General features: G+C 41.5%; 1 protein-coding gene and 1 long non-coding RNA gene across 2 annotated transcripts in view; one reads left to right on the top strand and one right to left on the bottom strand.

Annotated features, from left to right (window-relative positions):
- The window catches only part of LOC119499050 (collectin-12-like), a 60,088-nt gene that overhangs the window by 11,575 nt on the left and 21,840 nt on the right, over window positions 1–26,673 (top strand). Inside the window, 4 exon segments of the mRNA XM_037788233.1 lie at window positions 18,353–18,475; window positions 23,872–23,958; window positions 24,104–25,147; window positions 26,004–26,636. Of these exon segments, the coding sequence (XP_037644161.1) occupies window positions 18,353–18,475; window positions 23,872–23,958; window positions 24,104–25,147; window positions 26,004–26,636 (1,887 nt within the window).
- LOC119499254 lies at window positions 11,279–16,698 on the bottom strand. Its single transcript, XR_005209357.1, has 3 exons — window positions 16,689–16,698; window positions 16,399–16,402; window positions 11,279–11,371 (listed from the first exon to the last, which is right to left on the bottom strand). It is a non-coding gene; the product is annotated as an uncharacterized LOC119499254 (long non-coding RNA).

Here is a 26,673-nt window from a genome sequence, read left to right as displayed (position 1 = left end):
GTGATCGGGGGCCTAGAGCCGCTGTATCGAGGTCCCGCCAACACACCTGAGCCAATCACGAGCCAAGCACGGCCGCAGCTTGCTAGCGTGAGCCACCTAACTGCTACGTTAGCACCACGGTAGCTGTTTGGCTAGAAAGACCCAACACCTAACCATAATATCTCTAGAAATACATTTATGATTAAATTGACACACGTTCTATTACAAAGACCAGTGGCGGTTAAGGAAAGGTTAAAGTTACATCTCTCTCGTACAATTCCCAAGCCTCCGGCTCTGTGACTACCTCACTCAGAGCAGCTGTCAATCACGGCTGTCAAACATGACATCTGACCCCCTTTTTATAGCATCAGATAACTAATTAAAACCAAACTTATCAGAAAAATTAACAGTTGAACAAATATCAGTGTGATAAGAACTAAACCTAAAATGACAGAAACCATCTTTGGGAAAAATATATTTGACGTGTACTTTGGCTTTTTAGTTTCGCTCATCCTATACTGACCTATACTGCAGCCAGACACCAGGGGGCGATCAAGATGTTTTGGCTTCACTTTTGAGGAGCTGTCATGTCGTCCATCTTTATATACAGTCTATGATGCAGATAGTAAGACTGCCATTAGTTAATATGGACAGCATATAATGTTTTCATACATGGATGGTACACTGTATGGAACAGCATGAACTACCGCATGGCTCCATTTTTTAACAAGCTAGGAGTTCAAAATGAGCTCCAGCTGCCTTGACTTCCATCTTCTCTTTATAGCAGAGACTTATTAGACACTGCTATGCAGACACTAGAGAAGGAGCTCTTATTAACTCAATATGTCAACGAAAAAGGATTTCAGATATCAAACATGACAGTTCTGGAGTTGCAGTGGAGCTTCTGTCGGTAAGCGGTTTTATATAAAGCCGTAGTTGTTGTGACCGAAGTTGGCCTAACCACCTCATCAAACTTCTTCACACCGCTAAATGTTACGTGTCCCTGAGGGATATGGTGGCCATCTTATAACGACGCGTCTGCAACCAACTGTCATCTGATAGGGTGTCTTCTTTCACATAATGGCTGTTTGTTAAGCTCTCTTTTCCCAGCAGGTTTTGGCTCAGTCTCAATAATAACACACACAAGTATTGCAAGTGGCTGACTCCATTTTCTGTCAACAAGTCTCAGATAGGCTGAAGAAGTTCTGCATATGGCTCAGCTTCAGGGTTACACTTAATGGAGGTCTTTTGGCTCCGGAGAGGGCCAACATCAACCTCTCTGCTTCCTCTCTTTGAAAAAACAGCAGGATGAAAAATGTGTATTTTTCTTTGTGCTGTGAGTCAGTGTGCTGCTCACTATCCGACTCTCAGACCTGACGCTGCTGCGTTTGTTGCTCTGGCTGTGATTACGTTGGCCCGACACCAGCACACCACTCACTGTTTTTCTTGTTTATGCTTTAGTACTTGTACTTTTGGAGATGCTGAAAAATGTCTGCGTGTTGTGCAAAGAAGCCAGCCATGTAGAGTTTTTTATTTTTCCGTTGACTCTGCTCTCAAGTGTTTCAGATGACCGTTTCCAGTCAGGCATGTGTTTGCGTATTCACATCTGTACATCTGCTGCAAAGGAAAATATCAGAACCACTCGCTCTGCCTGTCTGAGCATACTTACAGCAGCTTTTTATGTTTGCAGGATTAACTTCACAGTGTTTAGTAGTTTAGTACAATAGTTCAGTGTTGGTTCACCCACGTTACGCCAAAACAGATTTGCTCACTTCCTGAGGTACAGTCATGTGCGTAGTTTTAGTGCCATTTGGCCAAATTTTGAGATTTCTGACACTATTCTAATCCAATGGAGGTGAATGAAATTTCATTTGTTGACCTTAAAGCATTAAACAATTATCTTTTTTAAAAATACAACAGCATCATTTCTTTCCAGAAACAGTGTCCTGGTCATTTATTTATTTTTTTTACATTGGAATTACTTCTGTGTGGAAAAAGACATAACAATCCATCAGTCACTTGGATTCTACCTGATGAAGTGTACATATGTCTGCTGGTTGTTTTAAACAATACTTATGACTCTATACATCCGAAAATTGTTGACAGAAAGGTCTGTGGATTAACCAGATTAATGGGGATATTGTTTCTGGAAAGGGATGTTGTTGTCGAATCTTAATTGTATAAAAATCAGCCTATTCAGCCCGTTCTCATTCCCAAGGCATCAAATACAGACGCTCTGTCACGCTCCTTAACATGTGATACTGATGCACAAGGCACCCATTAGCATCTGTATGAGATGCACCGGGCTTTCAAGTAACTACAATGTAAACCCATCCAACAAACTTTCATCCGGGAGACCGCTGTTGGTGTCCCGTGTGAAACCAACAAGGCGTTGTTTGTCTTTGCATTCACAATGCTGTTTCATTTTCACTTTACAAAGGTAGTAGCCTAATTTTAAGCCAAACCATGATGTTTTTTCCCAGACCTAACTAAAGGGTTTTGTTGCCTAAACCTAAGCGTCATAGTTGAACATGCTGGGCTACCCAGTGCGTTAGAAAGTGACGCCAAGGGGTCCTGACAAAGCGTCAGTATGTGACGAGTTGGGATGAGAAGGTGTTGGCCTAATAATCTGACTGAATTGCCTTTTGACCCACCTTATTATTCAGTCTGAAATTGTGTCATCTTAGTCGTATTTTATGTCATTTTAAGTTGACACAGAAATGGTTAGCGATAGCTAGGAGCAGTTAGCTTAACATTCGTCATGTAAATGAAGATATGCAGATTTAAGAGATATTATTTCACTAGTTGGTTTTGTGATTGTGGAAACAACAGCTGTCAATTAGCACAGCAACAGACCTATTTGAATGACTTAACGATTGGGAATGTGGGCAGCAATTCAGAAGCCTTGAACCAGTATAATTATCAGCAGATGAAATTAAAACAGCATATAACAATTGGACGTAGTCCGTTTTGAAGCCTCAAGTTCAGCATTTTGGCCGTCGCCACCTTGGTTTTTAGCTGTCGCTATTTGCTTTTTTTGCAACCAGAAGTGACACGAGAGGGTGGAGCTAAGTTCAACAGATTTTTAGGCGACCAAAATGTTACAATTTACTTTCATGAACTGAAAACATACTGTGAAAGGGTTCAAATTCAAAGATGAAAACTTGGACAACTCCTAGACCGGACACACTGTGGTAGCGACCTATCAATCACAAGGTAGCCGTGCCCTAAATCGTACCCTGCTTTATGGTCTATTTGACTCTAAATGGGACCATCATTTATTAAATGAACATCATATGTTGAAGAATAAGCGTACGTGACCTCATACAATCTGCCGTTTTGAATGTTTTGATCTGGTTTCGTAAAAACATCTCCTAAGGGTGTGGGAATTGAACCGCTCCCAGAGAAGCCACAATGAGAGGATCTAAATAAAGCCATGCCAGGAAAATTTAAGCAGGATATGAGAACATGTCCTAAAGATATGAGCGTAAGAACATAAACAGAAAATTGTGATAGAGTACCTTTTTGTTTACAATGTTTACTGAGGTAATAAATCAAGTGAGAAGTAGGCTCATTTTCTCATAGACTTCTATACAATCTGACTTCTTTTTGCAACCAGAGGAGTCAACCCCTGCTGGCTGTTAGAAAGAATGCAGGTTTAAGGCACTTCAACATTGGCTTCACCTCTCAGAGCTGGAGGTAGCCTACTGGATAGAACCAGCAATAAGTGAGAACAAATGTGGACACTTGGAACATGGCATCTATTGGTAAAATGTTACTTTAATAATACATTACATAACTTTAGACGTGGACCACAGTGCAGCTACACTTGCCTCCACTGGCAGTTAGACCACCCTCTCTGTGGTCAGCATTTTTCCCCAAAACTAAAGCCAGACTTGGCTGGATGGCTAGCTGGGTCCACACTGTGTGGTTTTATTGGCTCTACGGGGCGATGAAGCTTGAAAGTGGTGAGCGTTGATGGGATGGAGCACAGACTCAGGCTGATGGTCAGGCTGGGTGATGATTGTTGCTGATTCAGTATCTTGAGTGCTTCCACTGCGGGCCACCCAGCAGGCGTGACCACACAAAAACCCAACCGCACAGATGGTGCATGGAGTTAACTCCAGTGTTCAACTTGGCACCCCAGCAGCAGTTGTGGGTTCACTTGAATGTGTAATGATATATTCTTAACCCGCATGACATAATATGCCTCAGTTTATTTGTGTTCATGTTGTTGTGGTGAGGTAGAGATTAGGGAGAGCCAGGCTTTTTGACTGATCTCACTGTGTCTGATTTTTAGATGTCTTCCAAGGCACAGATTGTCTCTGTGAGGAGCCATTATAAATACAATCTTTCTCCAGACTCATGGTTACAATTATAGATTTGTTTGATATAGATCACACTTACATAATCCACAGTTCATAAACAGAGTGCCACATGTTTTTCCTGGTAGTAGGAAAAATAGTTGGACAAAAATGGGTTCTTGAGAAATAATGAGATCAGAAGCACAGCACATTGCATGGAAGTTTCAGTCCAAAAATACACCATCCCGTAAGCTCTTGCTTTACTAGACCCTCTTGCCTAACCCTGTAAATTACTTAAACTAGTGATGGAAACCGTTTTATGTCTAATGTGGGTTTTGTCATTGAAGCGGCCAGTGCTTGTCCCATGTGGGTTCTTCTATAATAATCATGTTTCATGTGTTGGCAGACTACATCACTCACTGAGCCTTTGGAACCCAGTATTAGCTATGAAGCTCACATTGGAGAGTTGCTTTTAGGATTGAGATTGGGTTCTTGAGCCAGACCTGATCAGCCACTGATGGACATGACAGGCGGGATCCAAGATAATTAGTCATTTGGGGACATTTTGACATTGATAAGCTTGTTTTCTAAACCAAAAAATGCACATGTATTCTGCCACCGGCAGTTAGTTATAGCTATAGCAACCCCTACCGGCACACTTCAAGCCCCCAGGAAGAGCGCCGGGCTTTGAAGCAAATTTTCAGAGTGGCCAAACGGTGCATCACCAATGGCATCACGTGACGGACAACTTCCGTGTCTGTCACATGGGGAAGATTGCCGGATGGTCCGGGTACTTTATCACTCGGCAGTTGAGCCATTTTGGCTTCATGCGCCACTGAGAAACTCTCATAGGAATGAACGAGAGCCAGCCTACGACGCTGTATCCAGTTTTCTTTGTACATCCATGGTCCAGTTCCATAGCAGTTGTTGCTAACTGACATTTTTACAAGGAGCCTATTGTCGGATCTTTGACCAAGCAAATACTGACGGGCCAAAATGTCTTTGTTGGAGCATTATCTGGAGGTACTATTTACTGCTAGCCAAGCTAACTAGCCATAATGTTATGCTATACAACATTACAACAAGTAGCCAACTGTTGATTGGTGTTGGGCTAACTGTTGCTGTATGTGTGCACTCTTTTTACTTTTACTCCTGAACTCTACAGTATTTGTATGTTTGTTGTACTTCAGGAGTTAATGTTGATATTTCACTGGTGATACTGTACGTTGTTTCTTACTAGCATGAGGGAAACATGCAGAAGCTAAATGGTTATGCTACGTTCACACTACGAGCAACACAGCAACAGGCTACGAACCAGTTCCAATGGAAGTTGGTGACATGAAGCAACAAACTGACACTTGTTGCCGTGTGAAGGGCATGATGCGGTACAAATAAAGTTGAACTGGTCTGGTTTCCTTGCTCCAATGTAGCGGCGAAGTGTCAACCAATAATATGTTTTTGTTTCACCCTGTTCCGCTCCATCTAAAAAATGCCATTAGTCAGTTTCCAGTACTATTTAACAACATAACTACGTCAACGAGCAACACTTCAGCAGCAACTCTGCGACAATGTAGCTGGCCTCACTGGCCGTTTTGTTGCTTTTCTCGCTCGAGGTGTAACATAGCTTTAGTTCATACTTTTGTGAATCCAGTTTGCTTATTAATGTAGCTACTTAGTGAGTAGTACAGTTAGTCAAACTCTTGTTCATGGTAGTCAACTGTTGTCTTCATCCTTTATCGGAAGCAAGTTTAGCTCGCTGCACAGCAACCTAAATGCATAGTGAGGGCAGAAAAACATGTATTGCTCATTCTAACCAGTCACCAGTCAAAGACTAGAGAATAAATGCTCATGTGGTGTGACTGACATGTTGAAGGTGAGGATCAACCCCCTCGTGTCCCTCTCTCTGAGGTTCACATGGTCCTGTTTTACTTGAAATTACCTCATTTCAACATGCCAACACTGGAACATGAGCAGGAGGAGCCAGGGGGTCTCTTGTTCTCCTCTCAGGCCAATAAAGTTAGTTTATGGCTTCCATGTTTTTCTAAATTCATGGGCGTGAATGACGGTAATTCTTGAAATGTCTGTTTTAAAGGAGTGCATTTTCTTACTGTAAATGTCCTGCATTTTAATGCAGAATATAATGTTCCAGATGGTTGTGAAAACTTTGCAATGCAAAGTGCTGCACATAGGCCTAAATTAGCATCTAATGTATAAGAGTAAGAACTGCTTTCAAACCTTGACTCACCATTCTCAAGTCGGCCCTTCAGAGAAAGAGACTTGATGATTTTACAACAGTGTTGAACTTGGTTTGTATTCACTCGTGTAATAATGGATTTTTCAGGCTGGACCATGTTTAGTAGAACCACAGCATGTTTATGTTGAGCGGTCTCCTCTCAGCACAAGACTGATTAAATGGTTCTCCAAGTCATTGTTGGTTCAGGCCCAGTTTTACAGCACAGACATATAAAATATAAAGTTATTAATCTTTATAACCATTGAGGTGCATAATCATTATTTAGATTGACAGGTGATGAGAGAAGTGTAATTTTGGAGTTGAAATATAGCTTACCATAAATTAATAAGTCCTTAGTGTGTACAAACTTGCATGTGCCTGCTTTAAAAACATTCCTTATTAATAGTGCAGATGCAGGTGCTGTTTGAGTTGGATTTTACAGCTTTCCCTGGGAATATTAATTCTCAATTACATAAAACAAGAAAATCCTGCCTGCCAACAACATCTTTGCCTGCCAGCTCACGGTGGACCTACATCACATCCCTGAAACATGTGGTAGAAGATGTGACGCCAACTATTGGTGAGACCTAACCGTGAGACCAGGAGACACACAGTGAACCTGGATTTTAGTCTTCGATGGAAACTGCTGACTGGAACAAAAAGATTTGTTTGATATCCAATCCTGGCCCACAAAGTATTCCTAATACAGTGGCCCAGCTCTGTTTATGAGGCACACTTGCGTGCTTAAAAGTCTTTCTCTTGAGAATACGCTGTAGGACCCATTTGTCATAGTCTGTCTTCTTCTAACCAAGCACAGATGGGAGGACAAAACCTGATCTAATCAACTCCATGTTCACTGCTTCATTGGATCTGAATCCTTGTTTTAATAGGCCATCTAACTGTTTTCCCTACCAATTAGACTCTGTCTGTGCCTTTTAGCACTTTGAGAAAAAAAAAAACACAGGCTGCTTAGCTAACAAGAAATGCTGCCATAAAGTTTTCCCTCAGCAGTGAGCTCTGTTCCACTGAAGGATGCCATTTCTATCATATTGCACGGCTCTGTCAATGGATATACCGCTGTTCATTATTTCTAAATGTTTCTCTCTTGTTGTTGCACAACTTCCATGGAACTTCCAACTATCCATAAGCATGCCAGGGTATTTCAGGGACTTGAAATTATATAAACTTTGCAGAGAAAACTTAATCTTTGAAAGTTTATAGACGACATAAAGAGCAGGTGGTGATAGGCAAGATTGCAGTGGCTCTTGAGGGGTATATAAACAGGTTAAAGGGACTGTTTGTAACTTCTTAGTATAAATCAATCCGGGTCAATGTCCCATGCGCGCTCGCGTGTGGCTACGCTGTTCAGACTCAGACTCCAACACAAACTACACGGAAGCACCAAAACCGCAAAGTTATATTTAGTGAAGCCCGTCTTGCAAAACAGTGTTGGCCGCATTCAGAGGACGCGGGGGAGACCGTAGCTTTGGTCTCCAGGGCCGGAATCTGTGCTGTACTCTGCTCCTCTGCCTGCTTGACGCGCTCGTTCTCGCTCTCTTGCTCCACCTCTACACGTGCATGCGCGCACACTACACACTGCAGAAGAGTTAGTTTAGCTCTGAGAATATCTAGTGAATGTACAGTGGACTTTTGTGCAGAAATAAATGCTGCAGCTCCTCCAGACTAACAGAGGTTTCCCGTGTCTTGTGAAGTGACGGGGCTCCGCAGCGATTTACGTTATCGTCTCTGACCGAAACTCCGGTGTCTCCCCTGTTTCCTCCGGCCGCGGTCGGGAGGCTGAGGCAGGAAAAGCCAACACTAGGTTCAGCACTGATTCATGGAGAGACCTTGGTCTGGTCAGCTAACATTACTGCCAAGCAGGTGAAATATAGAGTGATATTGTGGTTTTAGCTGACGTGTGTTGCCTCACTGTTTTGACGGATGCTCGCTCACATTCAGGTAGCGTGTGCACACGGGCGAGCGCGAGCAACAGGACGCTGACTTTCGTTGACTTAACGGCCACAGGTGTAGCTGTTACAACCAATTTCGGATTCTTACAAACAGTCCCTTTAAAGACATTTTGCATGAAATTTTTTATCAAGTAAAAATATCACATTTTGTAACAACTGGCATGAAATTGTTACAGATTTAAAAACTGCACCCGATTCGACTGTTATTAGGCCATTAAATGTGCATTATCACTCGATGTGGGTCTGTAGGGGCCTCACTGCGGCGACTACATTGTAAAAGTGAAAGCGAAACATAAAAGCAACATGTTCTAAAAGTTGTAAAACAGCATGAAACGTTATGTTTTGAACACAAACAAAACAGCTTCTTTAGGTTTAGGCAACAAAAAGATCATATTTGGGCTTAAAATAACTTTCAAAAGTGAAAGTGAAACTTAAGGCTTGTGAACACAAAAACAACTACACGCCCCCGACCTCCACCTCATATGGAGTTGCACGCTGTCTACACAGCGCCTTACTTCCGCTTTTGCTCCTGTCATGATGACTATAGTCGCTAGAGGTCGCGGTCGTCTTCTTTTATTCCATCTTTTGGTGATCTACCATGTGAATAGATGAAACCTACTATTGGGTGTAGTAGGGCCCTACTGACCCACATCTATGGGGCTTATAACCACTGTTAATGCTCCATTTAATGACCTGATACCAGTCTAATTGGATGAATTTTCAGCAAAAAAAAAATATATATATATATGTATATAGCTTTGTCAAAAATAACACAGTGTTAAATATGGGAATGAAAGCAATCTTTGTGGTAAAACTATTGCTTTTTATGCCTCCGTGCCGGCGTCAGCCAGACCCAGAGGCATTACGTTTTTGGGTTGTCCATCGGTATGTCAGAACCATTCTTGTGAATGCAATATCTCAGGAATGCATGGACAGAATTTCTTAAAATTTGGCACAAACTTCCACTTCGACTCAAGGATGAACTGATTAGATTTTGGTGGTCACAGGTCAAGGTTAAAGGTCACTGTGACCGTCCCATTCTCGTGAAAGCGATATCTCTGAGAGGAGGGAATTGTATTACATCTGGCACAAACATCCACTTGGACTCTGAACTCTGGTGGTCAAAGGTCAATGTCTCTGTGACCTCACAAAACACGTTTTTGGCCATAACTCAAGAAGTCATATGCTAATTGTGACAATTTTACACAAATGTCTAACAAGATAAAATGATGAAGTGATGAAATTTTTGGACAGACATGGATGTAAACTGCAACTTGACTGGTTAGCTGAGGCATACAACCATGAGGCGGTAATTCTACTTTTTTTTTTTAAATTTAAACCTTTCTCATTAAATCTCACAAAGGAAGAATGAGTCTGAGAAAAAGTTCAAAGATCCGCTCCTGCTCTCCCATAAAATCAGCTACCTTCCTTCAGCAAAGGACCAGCCTTCTTCCCCCTAATCATTTTTGTAAAGTCCCAAAGTAGGTTTTTTGCAGGCTTATACAGGAAAAGACTTGAGGGATGATAGCAGGCTGAAGAGGATGTTTTCCAGAGACTGTATATCCCAGTATGGTGTTTATGTTATAGTCTGTGGCCAAGGCCTTCAAAGGACACGGTTCAGCTTTGACAGCTTTAGGCGATGTGTGTTTTGTGTGCATGTGTGAGTATGTGTAATGAGGGCATCTCATCCTGTTCAGACATTCAGCCATTCATATGTTATTTTTCTTTAAACAACCCAACATACAGATCTCTGGCGGCTGTAAACCACGGATCTCCTTATTCATCATGAGTGCTACAGAGAAGGTTTCTTACAAAAACATCAGAAACAGCCCACAGAAGGCAAAGTTAAAAGACGTAGCCCCTTATTCGTATGATGCTTGGCATGAAGGGATTATGTATCAAATGTTTGCATGCCTCCTTTGATTTGGCTCCTCTGTAACAAGGTCCAGATGTTCTAGAGGACTGGGACCCAATTTAAAGTGTCATAAACCTGTTAGCAGCGAGTGAAAAAAAACATGTGCCAGGCTAGCTCAGCAATTCAAGGACCCTAATGTCTTAGTAATTTGTCTCAATGGTAACTTCCCCTGTTAGAGAGTGTTTACTTGTTAACATTCCAGTTGGCGACTGTTAATACTGGGGTAGCTATAAGGGCCAGAGGGGGACAGCACGACCCCGGCGCACCTTGTTAGCTCAGTTAAAGGTTCAGCATTATCTCAAGAATGAAATTCTCAGTTCTTCAAGCCCACGCTGCTGTAGGGAAGATAAATAAGTACAATTGCATCAGTCTTGTCTGTCTAAATTGCAGTGTATTGCAAAAGAGAAGACCATCAATCAATTAAGTCAATTTATTTACCTCAATTCAAGTGTAAAACATGAACAACTGCTGGCAGGAAGTAACAAAACTAAACTCTGGAGTCAAATATAAATTGTCTGCTAAACAACGGTCCATCACTTTGATTTTGAAATATATCAACAACTGTTAGTTGGATTGCCATGAAATATTGCACAATTATTCATGGTCACCAAAGGATGAATCAGGTCAGTCAGGTCCCCTGGCTTTTCATCGACCGCTTCGGTTCCCTTTTACCAATGACATTCGCATCAGCCTCAGTTGAAGTAAACATTGCACCTGTTGAAAATCAGCATGTTAGCATTATAATTGGGAGAATGTTAGCATACGTCTACAAAAAGTCAAAGCCGTGCCCCCTTTTGGGGGATAGAAAACCGAAGATCCCATTGATGTCAATGCAATTTTTACATGTGTTTGGATTGTAATTGAAATACACGTCTTATAATTAATTATTTTGCGATCTTGCTTGAACATGAGCGTTCACGATACCTAAATAAATTAAGGTTGATTGCCGCCATGTCCCTTCAGTCTTCCTCTTCTTCTGACCGTGAATATTCACGAATCGTATGTGCCTCAAATCTCAGTGTTAAAGCGTCAGTTAACCAGCTACTCAACAGCTTTTCCTAATTTTCTCTCCTTATGTGACAGCGAGTTTGTTTACCCCGAAAGGGGGCGCAGCCTCGGTGATGACACGATGCTGGTCTGGTCTATAACTTGGAGCCATAAAGCCCCTCAATTATAACGTTTTAAAGACACCGCAGTGGGAACAAATTGTTTGTGGATTTATTGTTGGTGCAAACAAGTACACAGCAACTCTTCGGCATAGCGTTATTACTATTACCGGTTAGATTAAAGTTGAAGGTTGGAGACAAGTTTCAACTTCTTCTGTTAAAGCTGTTGCATTCTATGAGGGACACGGGATTGTTTTCCCCCAAAAGGGGTCGTGGTCATGACAGCCTACTCTGGAGAACATATTGCCGGTCTGATGTATGCTGATGTTAGCATTTAGCTCAAGGCACTGCTGTGCCTAAGTACAGCCTGACGGAGCCGCTACCGTGGCTGTAGACTCTTTAACATGCGATATTTTTGAATGGGCTCCTCAATGATAAATTGTACGCCTAACCATGACAGCAGTATTATATTTCTTACCCAGTGAATTACACATTTATTTAAAATCTTCATTCAAGTGGGTTGGAGTAATGGGGCTAATTAACACCATTTAATTTGTCCCAGGAATAAAAGAAAAACCCATTACTATTGTTTTGTCTCTGAAAATTGCATTTCATCCTCAGTGGTCATTGTGGTTTGTTTTATTTATATTTATGTGTCTACTTGTGTCTCTTTTTAAACCACATTGTTTCAGTAAGACTTGTTATGGAAATTACAAACTGTGACATGAGCCACAATTAGATGTAATTGTGGTTTTTACAGTTTGTACATTTGTAGACAGATACCACATAGTAGCATAGCCACTTGAAAGAAAATATATGTGTCCCTCTGGAAATGTGTGACTGAAATGCAGTATTTGGTAGCATTGTACTGTAATCCGCCAGATTCCATCCAGGTGGAGCAGAGAGGCTGTCTGCTGTCTGTGCGATTGGTTTTTGGCTTTAGACCACATTCGGCTGTGGTAGCCACCCAGTTACTGTATATAACATAGTATTAACACTCTGCACAAAGGGGCTTCACACAAAAAGGCTCTAGTCTGTACAGTCTTTGTGTTGCCATGGAAGTTTCCACTGCCAGCCAGGAGTGAGACGGGCCATGCAGGCGAGTCTAATGGCAGGTACACGGAATAAGGGAATAAGTGTTGAGATTTTTTTTTTTGACTGACTCAGAGTCCAAATGAAATACAGCTGTTTTACAGACACCACACTGGACTGCCCCCATCTTTCTCTCTCTGCCTCTTTTCTCGTCGTAGCTGTTTCTCTGCCTTCGTCCTTCAGTTTCCCAACAGTGAGCTAAATCACAATGACAAAGCTGAACCACAACTAACTACATCTTCTGAGCATTTACACTGGTCAGATACATTACAATAGATACTCCAGAGATGTATATGTTGGTACTGCTGCTGCTTGCACATAGCACATAACTTTCTGATATTTAGGTATTATGTTTACCAAGTACACATCTTAGTTTACCTATTAGCATGCAAGTATTTGCTAGCACTTAATACAAAGTACAGCTGAGACTTATGGGAATGTCATTAGTTTTGCAGGTATTTGGTCTTAAAGCAAAGTATTGGACAAATTAAACTCTTGACTGGATGATGGTGCTAAATGTTAAGGGATCACCAAAGCTGTTACAATTCATGACAATCCGCTAGAGTAAAAGTCGGGAACACCACAGTCATTAAGGTTCATCCTCTATGAATGTCTTTAGCAAATTAAATAGTAATCTCTCCAACGGTTGAAATGTCAGTGTGCCAAAGTGGTGCACCGACCGACAATCCTTCCTAAAGCCACGTTGGCTAAAAAGTAGTCTTGAGCTAAATGCTCATGGATATTTATTTTGTCTTGGTCCATAAACGCAGCCCATAAATGATTACGTACTGTAAATACGAAAAAAAAAAAACAGGCCAAAACTGGAGCTACATGGTTCTCACTTGACAGCAATAATATGTAAGATACAGTATTCTCCATATTACCTCTGTTCTTTCTAGGCTTTTCTAGTATTTATGTACCTCTTGGGGATAATGTGGCTGGATTCCAGCTTGTTGATTGGGACGTCCTGGCTGCCATCCAGCTTCTTAACTCTCAACAGGCGCAGTCCCCCCGTGTTCTGCACCGGGCCGTTAAGTTTAGCAATGTGTTTTCAGTCAGCTCATGACATGTATGTGTCAGCATGTTTATGTACTGTGGTAGTTTATGCATAGACAGCAAGAAGTCTCAATGGCCCTTTGGATATGAAACATGACACACTAGCACGGCACATCATGGGGGCTTGTAACACAAAACTGAGTACACGCAAAGGAGAAATGATGGTGACTTTTGGATTTTAAGACTCTATTAACTAGAGTCTTAAAATCTAGGGAGTCATGAAAATGTTGATAAAAGAAAACCAACTAGAGTCTAATTGGTTTTCTTTTCATTAAAAGTTTCATGACTCCCTAGAATTCGCTTTGTAAAGATTGTACATGATGCTTTTGATTGTTTTGATTGACTTTTCTGTGACGTTCTTGGATTATCATCATCAGGATAATATGAGTTCATTCATTCAGTATGAGTTCAATCTCTGAAATGTTTACTATGCTTTACCATGATTACATTAACATACCTTAACATCCTCTGTGAATGTAATTATGACAAAGCAAGCCATCAAAATGTACTACTTGGCCCACGTCTAGTATGAATACAGAAACTCAGTAGTTTTGTTTTCTTTCTGGATTCTGTGTAACAGAATACTGCAGCTAACTTGGAAGCATTTGTTTTTCATCATTACTGTGTGCCACATTGCTTAAGTAAAACCCCTTAGAGAGGAACAGAAAACACTTCAGTGACGAGCAGTGGGAAAATGTTGCGACCTTGGAAGGAGCTACCGACTGCTCTGCCCAGAATGAATTTCTCTGTTAGTTCAGTGGAAGCATCATTGCTGTGAGAACATGACAGTCTGGGTTTGTAACCTGTTCCTGACAGGCTCTACAGTACAGTATGTGATGGTGTTAAGTCTAGGAACTTTATGTCCTGACAGTTAAAACACCTTCATCTTTGGTAATGATTTTACTTTCTTGCACAAACTTTCCCCATGAAAATAGCTTGAACCTCCGTGTTCCAAGTCAGAATCCAAAGGTGATGGAGCATTTTCCATTGCTGCCCCCTCACTATGTAACAGTTTTGTAAATACACTGATTGTTAGGTCTTCCAAGTGGGAAACCTCCGGCTCTATAAAGCAAAGCCAATACGGAAATGCCTTAAACGTGCATTCTCTCTAACAGCCAGCAGGGGGCGACTCCTCTGGTTGCAAAAAGAAGTCTGATTGTATAGAAGAAATACGAAATACGAGAAAATGGCCCTACTTATCACTTGATTTGTTACCTCAGTAAAAATTGTACACATGAGTTTATGGTTTCGATCGGTAGTTTAATGTCTTCTTCAGCATGATGTTCATTTAGTAAATGATGGTGAAGTGAAATAGACCATAAAGCAGGGGATGCTTTAGGGTGTGGCTACCTTGTGATTAACAGGTTGCTACCACGGCGTTGTCCGCGTTTTTGTCTTAGAACTTTAACCCTTTCACAGTGTGTTTTCAGTTGATGAAAGTTAATTGTAAAATTTTGGTCGCCTAAAAATGTCTTGTTCAGTGTTCGATTGCACTTAGCTCCACCCCAAAGAACGTATATATTGCCAAGAATCAAAAGTCAGTTGTTCGTTTCATTGCAACATCAGCAGCAGCACTACGCTTCCTTTCGCCATTTTGGACTGAAAGCGACTACCGGACGCCAGTAAAACGTCCGTCTACAAAGTGCCGTACAAAAGTAAAACAAAATTATTTCTATTCTATTGTCATATTCTACAGAAATGGCCTGTGTTGAACAATAAAATATTATAAATATAATAAGTGATTTCAGTCCAAAATGGTGGCAGCGGCTGTTGTCAAATAAACACTGGAGTTTCGTCTCTTTGCTTCTATACTCTTTGTCCACTCTCTCGTCTCACTTCTGGTTGCAAAAAAACAAGATGGCGACAGCCAAAATTCTGAACTCGAGGCTTCAAAACTGTAGTCCACAAAATAACGGGTGATGTCACGGCCCACTTCTTATATACATTCTATGGGCCTTTCCCATCTGTTGCAACTTTTAAATCCTGTCCTAAAAGAGTACTCCAGGGATTTAGTATTGCAGTCCTTTAACAATGGACAGTTGATTTGAATTGATGCAGCAGAACCAGAAATTTGGCTTTTTTTATTCTAGGCATTTTTCTTTAAAAATCTGATCCTCAAAATCCAGTCCAGTCATCACCACAGTCTTAGACTGTAGACTGATGACAGAAATGGTCGTGTTAAGGTCACGACAAGGCTGCTTTTATCTATGTTTTATCACACAATCTGACATACAGTCTAGTAAATAAAGGTATGTGGGGGCATTGTACCTAGAGGAATCTGTTGTTGTTGTTATGTTAGTAATGGGGGAGTTCATAGAAAAGTTAATTATTGAAGCATGTAGAATGGCAAAAGCCTGAGTTTTCACTTCAGGGTTTTGACTGTGAGAAAGTATTTGAAATCCAGTGACCCTGAAAGCATGAGGGACACACATATGATACTGCCACCATGTTCAACCTCTAATGAACACAGAAATACCACCCCCACTTTGCTCTTGACCCAGAACCTGCAGACGGTCGGCTGCTTGTTTACATGGCGTGATGTTGTCCTTTAAGCAGCATGTGGTCAGGACCAGTAGGGGGGGTTCTCTGATGGAGCTCCCAACATGAGGCTCACAGCACACATAAGGACAACAGTGGCCTGCATATCCATGTCTGGGTCCAAGGCTGGGCCCCTTTGAGGTGGTCAGACGTGATGTTTGCACAGATGTGTGGGTCCAAAGCTGAGAGGCCAAGCCCCCAGTACCCCTCTGGTGGTCCTGGCCCACCCCTGACTGGGAAGGATGAAGCCTCTTGTGGCTACACATTAAGTCCCATCACGGGTGACATGACTTAAAGGGACAGAGATGGGACTCTGATACTCTGAAGTAATATGAAGATATCAGTCCAGCTGGGGAACTGTTTTAGCATTCCCCAGTGAAAACAATAGACCTACCAAAAATGCCATGGGCCATGATTTGAATTTGAAAGCAATGGAAAATGATGTAAATGGCTATAATCAGAACTTGAACACCAACCTTTTAAAAAACGCAAAACGAAACACAAGCAGGCAATCAGGTGTTAATTGATTTCCCAAAAAATATATATACATACATTTACATAACGCAAGCATATTTGCCCACTCCCATGTTGATAAGAGTATTAAATACTTGACAAATCTCCCTTTAATGTACATGTTGAACTGATAAAAAAAGATTTGTGATTATTTTGCGATTAATCGTGATTAAATATTTTAATCGATTAACAGCCCTTGTATATATTTATTATTGGAAATCGGTTAACAACATAAAACAATGACAAACCCTCACAGGTACTGCATTTAGCATAAAAATTATGCTCAAATCATAACATGGCAAACTCAAGCCTAACAGTCAACAACAGCTGTCAGTGTGTCAGTGTGCTGACTTGACTATGACTTGACCCAAACTACATGTGATCATCATAAAGTGGTCATGTCTGTAAAGGGGAGACTCGTGGGTACCCATAGAACCCATTTACATTCACATATCTTAAGGTCAGTGGTCAAGGGACACCTGTGAAGTGTTAAAGAAATTAATGGCGTTAAAACAATTCCGCGTTAACACATTATTATCGCGCTAACTTTGACAGTCCTTATATAAAAAGATTCTGCATTCACATGTAGAATCTGTAGGCAACATGACAAGATTTTGATATCGGAAGCGTTCTGGTTGAATGCAGGTAAACCGTTAGCGTGGTGAGCAAAAGAGGTGGAACGCATCGGCTGAAATGCAACCTGGGAACCCACCGGCTATCGTCTGAAGATAATTTAGCTTTTTATTGGTTCAAAATTAGCTTGTAAACTGGCTACTTGGGAAACAATCCAGTGGTACACGTCGTTTCTCAATTCCAACTCCAGTTTTTCATCTCAAGTCGCTAATCGGACTGTAAAGAATGAGCAGCGCACAGAATAGGAAGTCTTGGCCCGGATGTCCGCTTAACCGTCACCAGACCGATTGCCGATGGGTTCCCAGATTGTAGCCTTCCTGTCTCATAAAGTGTTACAGGTTCCCAGAAATTCTCCCATCCTCTATATTATGATTTAAAGTTTTGTTCCATCTACAGAAAGATCTTTATTGTCTGTTGTGAATAAACACCAGCTGCCCTCTCTCTCCTGCCAGAGGCTATAGGGTGTTCTGATGAAGTCAAGTAAACATCCTGCCTATAGCATAATGTTTAGCATTGTATCACATGGTGTTGGTGGTTTCCAAGACATAGGGTTAATACCAGTGAACATCTGTGACAGGAATGACCAAAGATTTCACTGTACCGTGGTTTTAGGTTGGATGGCAACGAGGAATGACACATACAGTGGAATGGTGCTGTTGTGTTTCGGTTTCTATGTCGTATGGCGAACACATGTGCAGTGTTTTTAAAGTTTCTTACTGAGTCGTGTTATTCACGAGGGGCAAATGTTTTCAATTGATACTTGGCTGAGGAAAGGCACAGCCTGTCCCAGTTTAGACACGCAGTACTAAACTTAGTTATGAAATGAAAAAACTATCCCAAGTGAATTCATTTTTGAATGAAAACCTCAGGTCTATTTTTATTAACTTCCTGCACCAGTTGCACAATATTTGTGTTACTACTGCTTCTCAACATTGTCCTCTGTTACTAGGATGAAGCAGACTTATTCCACACTGTACACTGGTTTGTGACACAAATTCTGTTGTGTGTTGCAGGAATTCAGGAGGGAACGGAGTGCACCAAGTGTAAAAATGACTGGGCACTGAGGGCGGCTATTGCACTGCTCTATGTGCTCTGTGCCCTGCTCACCATAGCAGTGGCCATCCTCGGGTACAAAGGTAAGTCAAAACTGAAGACATACATTGCTACTTGTACTAGAGATGTCACGATACCAGAATTAATTAGTTGATACCAATTCCAGTGAAATTCCACGATTCTTGATACCAATTCAGTACCATGGGAAAAAACAAAACTAATAAAATAAAATGTAATAAATCCCATATATTTCAACATACACTCCTTTATTACCGTTTGCATACTGTTTTTTTATTAGGAAGTTAAACAGGTCATAATTCCCTCCCTATTATCTATTTTATATTGCTGTGAAAACGTCATTCCCGGGATGACGGGACACCATTAGTCTCAAGTCCTGACGGTACCTACGGTACCTGCGATACTGTAGAAAAACAAGTACACTCACATTTTCAGAATTTTGGCATGGACTTGGTACATCCTATCTTGTACTATATTGTCGTTTTTCAAGTTTCTCAATACTGATTTTAAAGCTGTGGTCACACAAATCCGAGTATATTCAGTCTGACATTCAACTCATAATTACTCAAATTAGACAATAATATCAGTGGGTTTTATACCCACAGTCTCTAGATTGACCTTCACAAGATCTTTAAAACTTACAGTATTCAAAGGTTCTTAAAAAGACAAAGTCTTAAATTGAGGATGTCCAAGGCATCAATGAGGTATTATATGTCTTATTTTATGCCAATCTTCTGTTCTTTTTAGCCAAATATTGGGCAGATGCCCTGAAATTTTGTACATACATTCAAAGTCCCCAGAGGATGTATCTTACTGACTTTTCATCTATAGCACCATAATCAAGTCAAAATCTTTAATTTTCCGATGATTTCAGACAAAAAAATCTGCAGTAGAAAGTATAGCTAATATTGGCATGCTAACATGCTAAACTAAGATTGTGATCATAGTAAACATTACCTGTTAAACATCAACTAGTTAAGATTGTCATTGTGAGCATTTTTAGTATGTTGACGTTAGCATTTAGCGCAAAGCACGGCTGTAGACTATTAGACATGTTAGCTCGTCTCTTTTAATTAAAAAAAAGTAATTTAGCATCAATAGACCGACTTTAAAAGGGCCATCTGGAAGTGATCAATCCAAGTCTTGCTGTTCTTATTTTCAGTATAGAGAGATAGATATTTGTAGATCATTTCCAAATGAATATACAGTATAAATGAAATATCACAATGGAATTATATACTAGTTTTAGCAGATTTTCCCTTTACTTTCCCGGCCCCTGCCCCCCATGTGCCATCTCTCTCTGTCTTTGTCTTTCTCTCTGAGGATTGATGGAAGTCAAAGGATTGTATCGCTGCAAAGGAATGGGAAACTAAATCCAACCATGTCAGTGTTGAGATTTACCGCTTGTAGAGACTCCTTTGACAGAACACATTGTTTACTTTCCACTGAATTGATATCTTTCGGAGATTGGCCAGAACTCGAGATTGGAAACACAGTTGTTGTGCAACATTGTCCCGACTGTAACCCATTCTGGCCAATGATGTTACATAGAAACAGAAAGGAATTCCAGATATCTCAGGCACCATAAATATGGTATGCACTTTGTGTGTATTGTTCAGTCTTGCACATCTTTGGCCCCAATCAATCATAAAAAAACCTGTCAAAACATCCTTGAGCAAAAATACTGAAGTCCTACCTGCTCCACAGGCGCCCTAACCTGGTGAAGCATGCAGCTCAACCAACAGACCAAAAACTGCGTTCATCCACTGGGGATTGATTTTATCCAAAATACGGTCAAGTACAAGTTAAGATCTCAATCTGAATCGTGGCCTGTTAAGTGCTGTCAAGATTGTTTTGGGTCTCCAACTTTGGGTCTGTGTGTTTGCGTGGAGTCCATGTTATTTTGGTGGTTTGGCTCTAATGTCTACCAGATGACCATGCAGCGTATACCCTGGCTTAACAACCCAGAGGAGATTTTATGGCTTGGTAGCAATTTGTTGTCTTGTGAACCACAGGTTGACTCACAAATGGCTGCAAGTGTCCAAAATACTTTGCAAGAAAACCAGTGAAGGCTGGTTTCTGTGTTGTTGTGTTTTTGTTTTCATTCTTCACTCCTTAAAGCTGCTGTGGGTAGAATTGGAGCAAATATTATTAAAAAAAAGTTATTTTTATAAACCGGTCACTATATCCTGACAGTAGTGCATGAGACAGGTAATCTGGAAAAAATCATGTGCCTCTGTGTTCCTCTGGTGTCCTCCGGTGCGCCTAATGGCATCGGCATGATTTCACAGACCGGAGGAAAACAACCAATCAGAGCCGAGCTGGAGTCTGCCGTCCAGCTGCGGTCTATGAGCGGGCTGTCAATCACTCACGAACTCCGACCAAATGGTCAAACTAGGCAGTGCTGATCAAATATGAATCAATATTCTGTTACTATAATGCCTATTTCTCGCCTCAAATGTTTTCAGAAACATCTAGTAGTGTACTGTTTAGCTGTAAAATGACAAAGTTTGTGACCCAGCAGCCATGTTGAGAACAGTTGAGGAAATACCAAGCACTGCCAGCCAATAGGAACGCTCAATAGGAACGCTCTCTCTCTGAAATGACCTGTGATTGGCCACAGTCTCCCATCACGGGCCCGCCATTTCCACAAGTTTGAAATAGGTTGGTGGCCCCTCCCCTTCTGCTACATAGCAAAGATGGTGACCGTTGAGGATGAAAAGTGTCCAGCGTTCCACACTCAACATTTTGACTGTTTTCAGTACAACATCCGGGACTCAGTTTTGTCATACTTGTCAGTGTGAAGGCGTTTATGCTGTCAAAATAGCAAGTGTAAGTACGGAAGTACAAAAATGTAGTCACAGCATTAGTCTTGTCCCTCCAAATGACCCATTTTGTCCAAAGTTAAAAACGTTGTTTATGTTTCCTGCTGTGTCACTGAGTGTCTGCTCCTGCAGCATTGATCAGCATTAATCTGCTGGGCCTCACGTTAAGTAACTGCCTAAGTACGGCTCATAACTTCACAATAGGCAGCCAATAAGCCTCAAATTAGCAACCTTATATAACCCGTAATGCTTTTCCAATACAGGACTGTAGGGGAGATATATGTCACTATTATAAATGGCAGGTCTCAGTGCCGTAGCAATACAATCTTGAATGAACGTTATGGGAAACAAATACAGTATTTTTTACTACTCGAAAAGAGAAAGAAATTATCATTTTAGAGGGAACGAGAGGCGGCTCAAGCTGCGTACTCTCAGCAGTTTCCCAACAGCTCTTTGAAACTGGGCCCTTGTGTTTTTGTTTGTCCCAAGTGCATGTTATTGTTCCGTGTTTTTCTCACTTCTGGAATGATAACAGCGAAACGATAAGGATGTTCTCCAGTGAAGTTTTTTGGGAGACCACATACCGACAGAAAAACAAACGGTGGAGGAGAGGAGATGGACTCTTTGTTGCAGATGTGAGGAGGAGAGAGAAAGTGGAACCAGAGTCAAGAGTGTACTCGTGTGCTGTTCATCATGTGTTTGACATTGTTTATACTCTTGAAGTGGAATTTGTGAATGTGCTCTGAAAATTGAGATTTGTATTGATCAACAGATACGCAGTTGCCCGGTTACAAAAAAAAAAGAACTTAGGAAACTCTTCACTCAGCATCCGGAGTTCTGAATTACTGTTTGAGTTTCCAGTTATTTACTGGAGAGCAATGAATACAGCAGTACCCTCTGCTGGTCACAATCAGCATTGCTCAGTAAATTCTCTGCTTACAGGTTAATGTTTCAGATTTATCTGTAAATGGTGGAAGAAGTATTCAGATTATTTACTGAAGTAAAAGTACCATACTAATTATGTAATCTATCTGTCTGTCTGTTTGTCTGTCTGTCGATCTATCTATAGAAGTTAATATTCTAGGGCTGCAACTAATGATTGTTTTCATTATTGAATAATCTGTTGATTATTTTCTCAGTTAATCGATTAGTTGTTTGATCTATAAAATGTCAGAAAATGGTTAAAAATGTCGATCAGTGTTTCCCAAAGCCCAGGAAGACGTCCTCAAATGTCTTGTTTTGTCCACAACTCAAAGATATTCAGTTTACTGTCATAGAGGAGTAAAGAAACCAGAAAATATTCACATTTCAGTTTTTCTCAATTGCTTTTTTTTTGCATTTTTTTAAGCAGCCTTAACATTCCCTAAACTATAAGTGCAATAGTCACAACTGTTTTATGGGACATCACATCTCTATTGCATGTCTGCAAAAGGCAGTAACTCACCCAAAACACATTCATGCTTCAAAAGCTAGTTATTTTGTCAGTAAATTGGCCAATGCCACCAAAAATGAAAAGCTGTTTGTCATCGTGTGAGCCGGACTGGTCAAAATGTTTAGATGTTTTCTCATCACGGCACTCATCCCTGGAAATGTTTCTTACATATAAATCTCTGTTTTGTTCTACTTTGTGTTGACACTGACTGCTTACTGTACTATACAGGAATGTCAGTTTTGTCTAGCTGAAGGCTGTTATGTATCGCACTGAGCTTTTTAGATTAGATAGTTAAAAAAGTCAATACTGTAGGCTACAATACTGTATACAAAGAAACAGGATATGTCCATGTGTTTTTACAGTAACTGTATTTGTGTAGAAATGTGTTACATGTGCTGTAAAAAGAAAACTCCCCTTTGATCTTTCATGTAAAGTCATACAGTGAACAGACAATTTGCCTCAAAATATAAAACAATAAAGAAAAACAAATAATAAATTTATAAACCCTGTAAAAATGAAAAAAACCTGTGGTAGTTCAGTAAAAAAACAACTGATTGTACCTCCTCACAGTACATAACACCCTGTCATAGATATTTATGGAAAATACATGTATGTCTGACAGATTTTGATAATTGAATGGATAATTTTGCATTGGTTGGCTCCAACGATGAAAGAGTGTTTAGAAGTTGTGAAGAGGATGACAATTTCACTGAGAATCAACTCATCAGTTTTGATCAGCAAGACATGTGCAAGTGGTTGTTGTGCAAATTGAAGACAATTGTACTTACTTTTTGCACACATGTGCAAAAACTAGCGCAATTTGCTTGAATGAATGAGAAATTCTAATCTGCTATGAACAACAAACTTATTGTTCAGAGATTTGAATTTATTGTTTTGAAAAAAATAATTGTCATTCAAGAATTGAGCCAAAGCGAATGAGAAAAACTGTAAGAAGCTGGAATCGACTCAAACCAATTAATCAGCGGTTAATTAATAGTTAACAACTAATTGATTAATTGATTAATCTTTGCAGCTCTATACCATTCCTTAGTATCTGTGATGGTTGTATAAGGGTTCCTTTTACCAAATAGTGAGGGAAAAAAGTGCACCAGCATCATTATATTTTGTATTTAACTTCGCTTTTTCCCTGTAAGTGTATGTAATGTACGTATCTATTTACATCTTCTCTCTCCTCTTTTGTTAGTGGTCCAGAGGATGGACAATGTCACAGAGGGCATGCAGAATTATGGAGGCAAGATCAATGCTGTGGAGACAGATTTAAAGAAACTAGGTAAGTCTCATTAACATAAGATTAGATATCAAATATGGATTGTTTAATCTACTGTAGCTGTGAACAAAATTTTAAATATTGTGTACAAAGAGGCTTTTTGACTGACATTTTACCATATTTTCGTTTCTGTGTGTTACATTTCCAGATGATCAGGCAGGAGAGAAGTCAGGTAATGCCACGAGTGACATCAAGACTTTCAAGTCCGATCTGGAGGCGTTACAGAACCAGCTGAACGATATTGCCCTCAGGGCCACTAGAAACAGGGACGTGCTGGATGAGCTTCAGATCACAGGAGATGACATGCAGAACGGCCACGTCTCCCTGCAGAGTTTTATGCAGGGCAATGAGGCCTCGCTGCGCGGGGTCAACCGGACCTTGGCCTCCTACGGCGGCATGATTGACAACCTCCAGACAGACACTGCATGGCTTCAGTCAAAGATACAGGGCCAGGTCAAAGTGCAGAGCCAGACCCAGGTTAGTATCAGTTCACTAAACATCACCCAGTCCCAGCAGCGCAATCTGCTCAGCACGCTGCAGAAGACGGTGGAAGACGCAGGCCAGGCGGTGCAGAAACTGAAGAATGACTATCAAGGTCTGCAGCAGACATCCAGACAAACCCAGAGTGACACAGAGTGGCTGAAGGAAAAAGTCCAGAATCTCCAGGTTTTGGCGGCCAACAACTCAGCCCTGGCCCGTTCCAACGGAGAAGCTCTGGATGACTTGGGGGCTCAGCTCAGCACGCTAGCCAGCCAGATCCAGAACACCTCAGCTCTCAGTGAGGACCAAGGTCAGAGCCTGCATGAGCTGATGGACCACCAGAGAGACTACGACAACGCCACCTCAACTAAGTTTGACGAGATGGAATCACGGTTAGACAGACACGAGAACGACATGGACCGCGTGACTGGAAACGTGAGCTTCGCAACGCAGCTCCTGGGTGCCATCAGCACCGACCTGAACGGCCTGAGGTCCTGCGCTGAGACGGTGATGCGACACACAGACATGATAGCGGGGCTGAACGGTAGTGTGACGGAGGCCGCAGCAGACAGCAAAGAGCTGCGCGCACAGCAAGAAGAGATGGCGGCCAGGCTGGACAGTGAGGTCGCTGACCTCTCGGTTGTGATGGAGGAGATGAAGCTGGTGGACAGCAAGCACACGCAGCTCATCACCAACTTCACCATCCTGCAGGGTAAGAATAGAAGACGTACTTATTGGAAATGGTGAAAAATGTTTCGGTTCACAAGATGATTTTATTGGTTTGATTTAATTCTGTCATAAACAACATGCACATAACACACTTCTTCTACATTTACAAGTATTTCATCCTTCCATTTCCTTTAATAATAATATTTTACACCTGCACTGCTCCAAAATTTTTTCCACCTTAACCTATAAGTAGTTTTGTTGCTCATCCATCGTTTCACAATGTTAACCACGTGGCATTGTGCCTTTCTGCAAGCATGATACGAGGCTGATATGAAACGTATTTATGAAACATATTTTTGGTTCATAAACGTCAACATTCAATGTATCCCGTGGTTTGCAAAAACGTACAATGCCACCATTGCCGCCGCCCTGTATAGATCTATAAGAACCACATATATTCATTTTGACTAGGACCAGGATTACACCTCTGTCCGCTCTAGTACACTATACATACTATTTACCACTTTATTGCTGACTGCACATATGTACAGATTACATTTACTTATTGCACATTCTACATTTATTTATTGACGGACTGCCCACACTATGTTCACCCATTCACTCTGTATGTTTTATATCTCTATTATTGTTTTTATAATTTGTGTATACCTTTACCTCGCCTGTGTTTCACTCTGTTTGCTGATGTTGCTGCTTTGACACCTGAATTTCCCTCCGGGGATTAATAAAGGTTCATCTTATCTTATCTTAGTACACTATATTATCAGCAAAATAATAGTTACCTAAAAATACCAAAGTACAATAAATAAATGTTTTCTTTGTGAAACATGTGAAGACCTCAGTACATTCTGACACACTCACCTGCTCTTATTATGTTTCAGGTCCACCAGGTCCAAAGGGCCCCAGGGGTGATAAGGGTCCTCAGGGGCCAGTGGGCCAAGCAGGACAAAAGGGTGAAAAAGGAGACAAAGGGATGCCAGGGGTGGGGGGACTTAAAGGAGAGAAAGGTGCTGCTGGACTACCAGGGTTGACAGGTCTAAAGGGTTCAGCTGGGGCTCGGGGTCTTCCGGGGGCTAAAGGGTCCAGAGGGTCTGGAGGTCGACCTGGAAGCTCTGGTGAAAAAGGTGACCCTGGAGCTCAGGGGATTTCTGGTAGGGATGGAATGTCGGGGTTGCCAGGACCACAAGGGCCACAGGGGCCCAGAGGAGCAGCAGGACCTGCAGGAATCGAGGGTCCACGTGGGCCCGTTGGACCCATCGGCCCTCCCGGTCCTCCAGGGCTACCAGGGATACCTGCGCATGCACCTCCACTTTCAAAACCTCCTCAGCCCACTCGGCCTGCTCAGCCCGCTAAGGTCCCTGAAACCCCCAAACCACCTCCACCCCCCAATGCACCTCCGCCCCCGAAAGTACCTCCATCCCCCAAAGCACCTCAACCTTCCAAACCAGCAGAGGAACCACAAGGCTCCGTGTCCCAGCAGATCCAGCCCCCTGCCACCACTGCTCCAGCACCTGGTGAGTTGGGTAGAAAATAGATATATGGCCCATTATT

This window comes from Sebastes umbrosus, chromosome 12 (assembly GCF_015220745.1).
Source record: "Sebastes umbrosus isolate fSebUmb1 chromosome 12, fSebUmb1.pri, whole genome shotgun sequence".
Taxonomy (NCBI): Eukaryota; Metazoa; Chordata; class Actinopteri; order Perciformes; family Sebastidae; genus Sebastes; species Sebastes umbrosus.
Note: the sequence above shows the minus strand (reverse complement) of the source record. Positions and strands in the feature narration are given on the sequence as shown.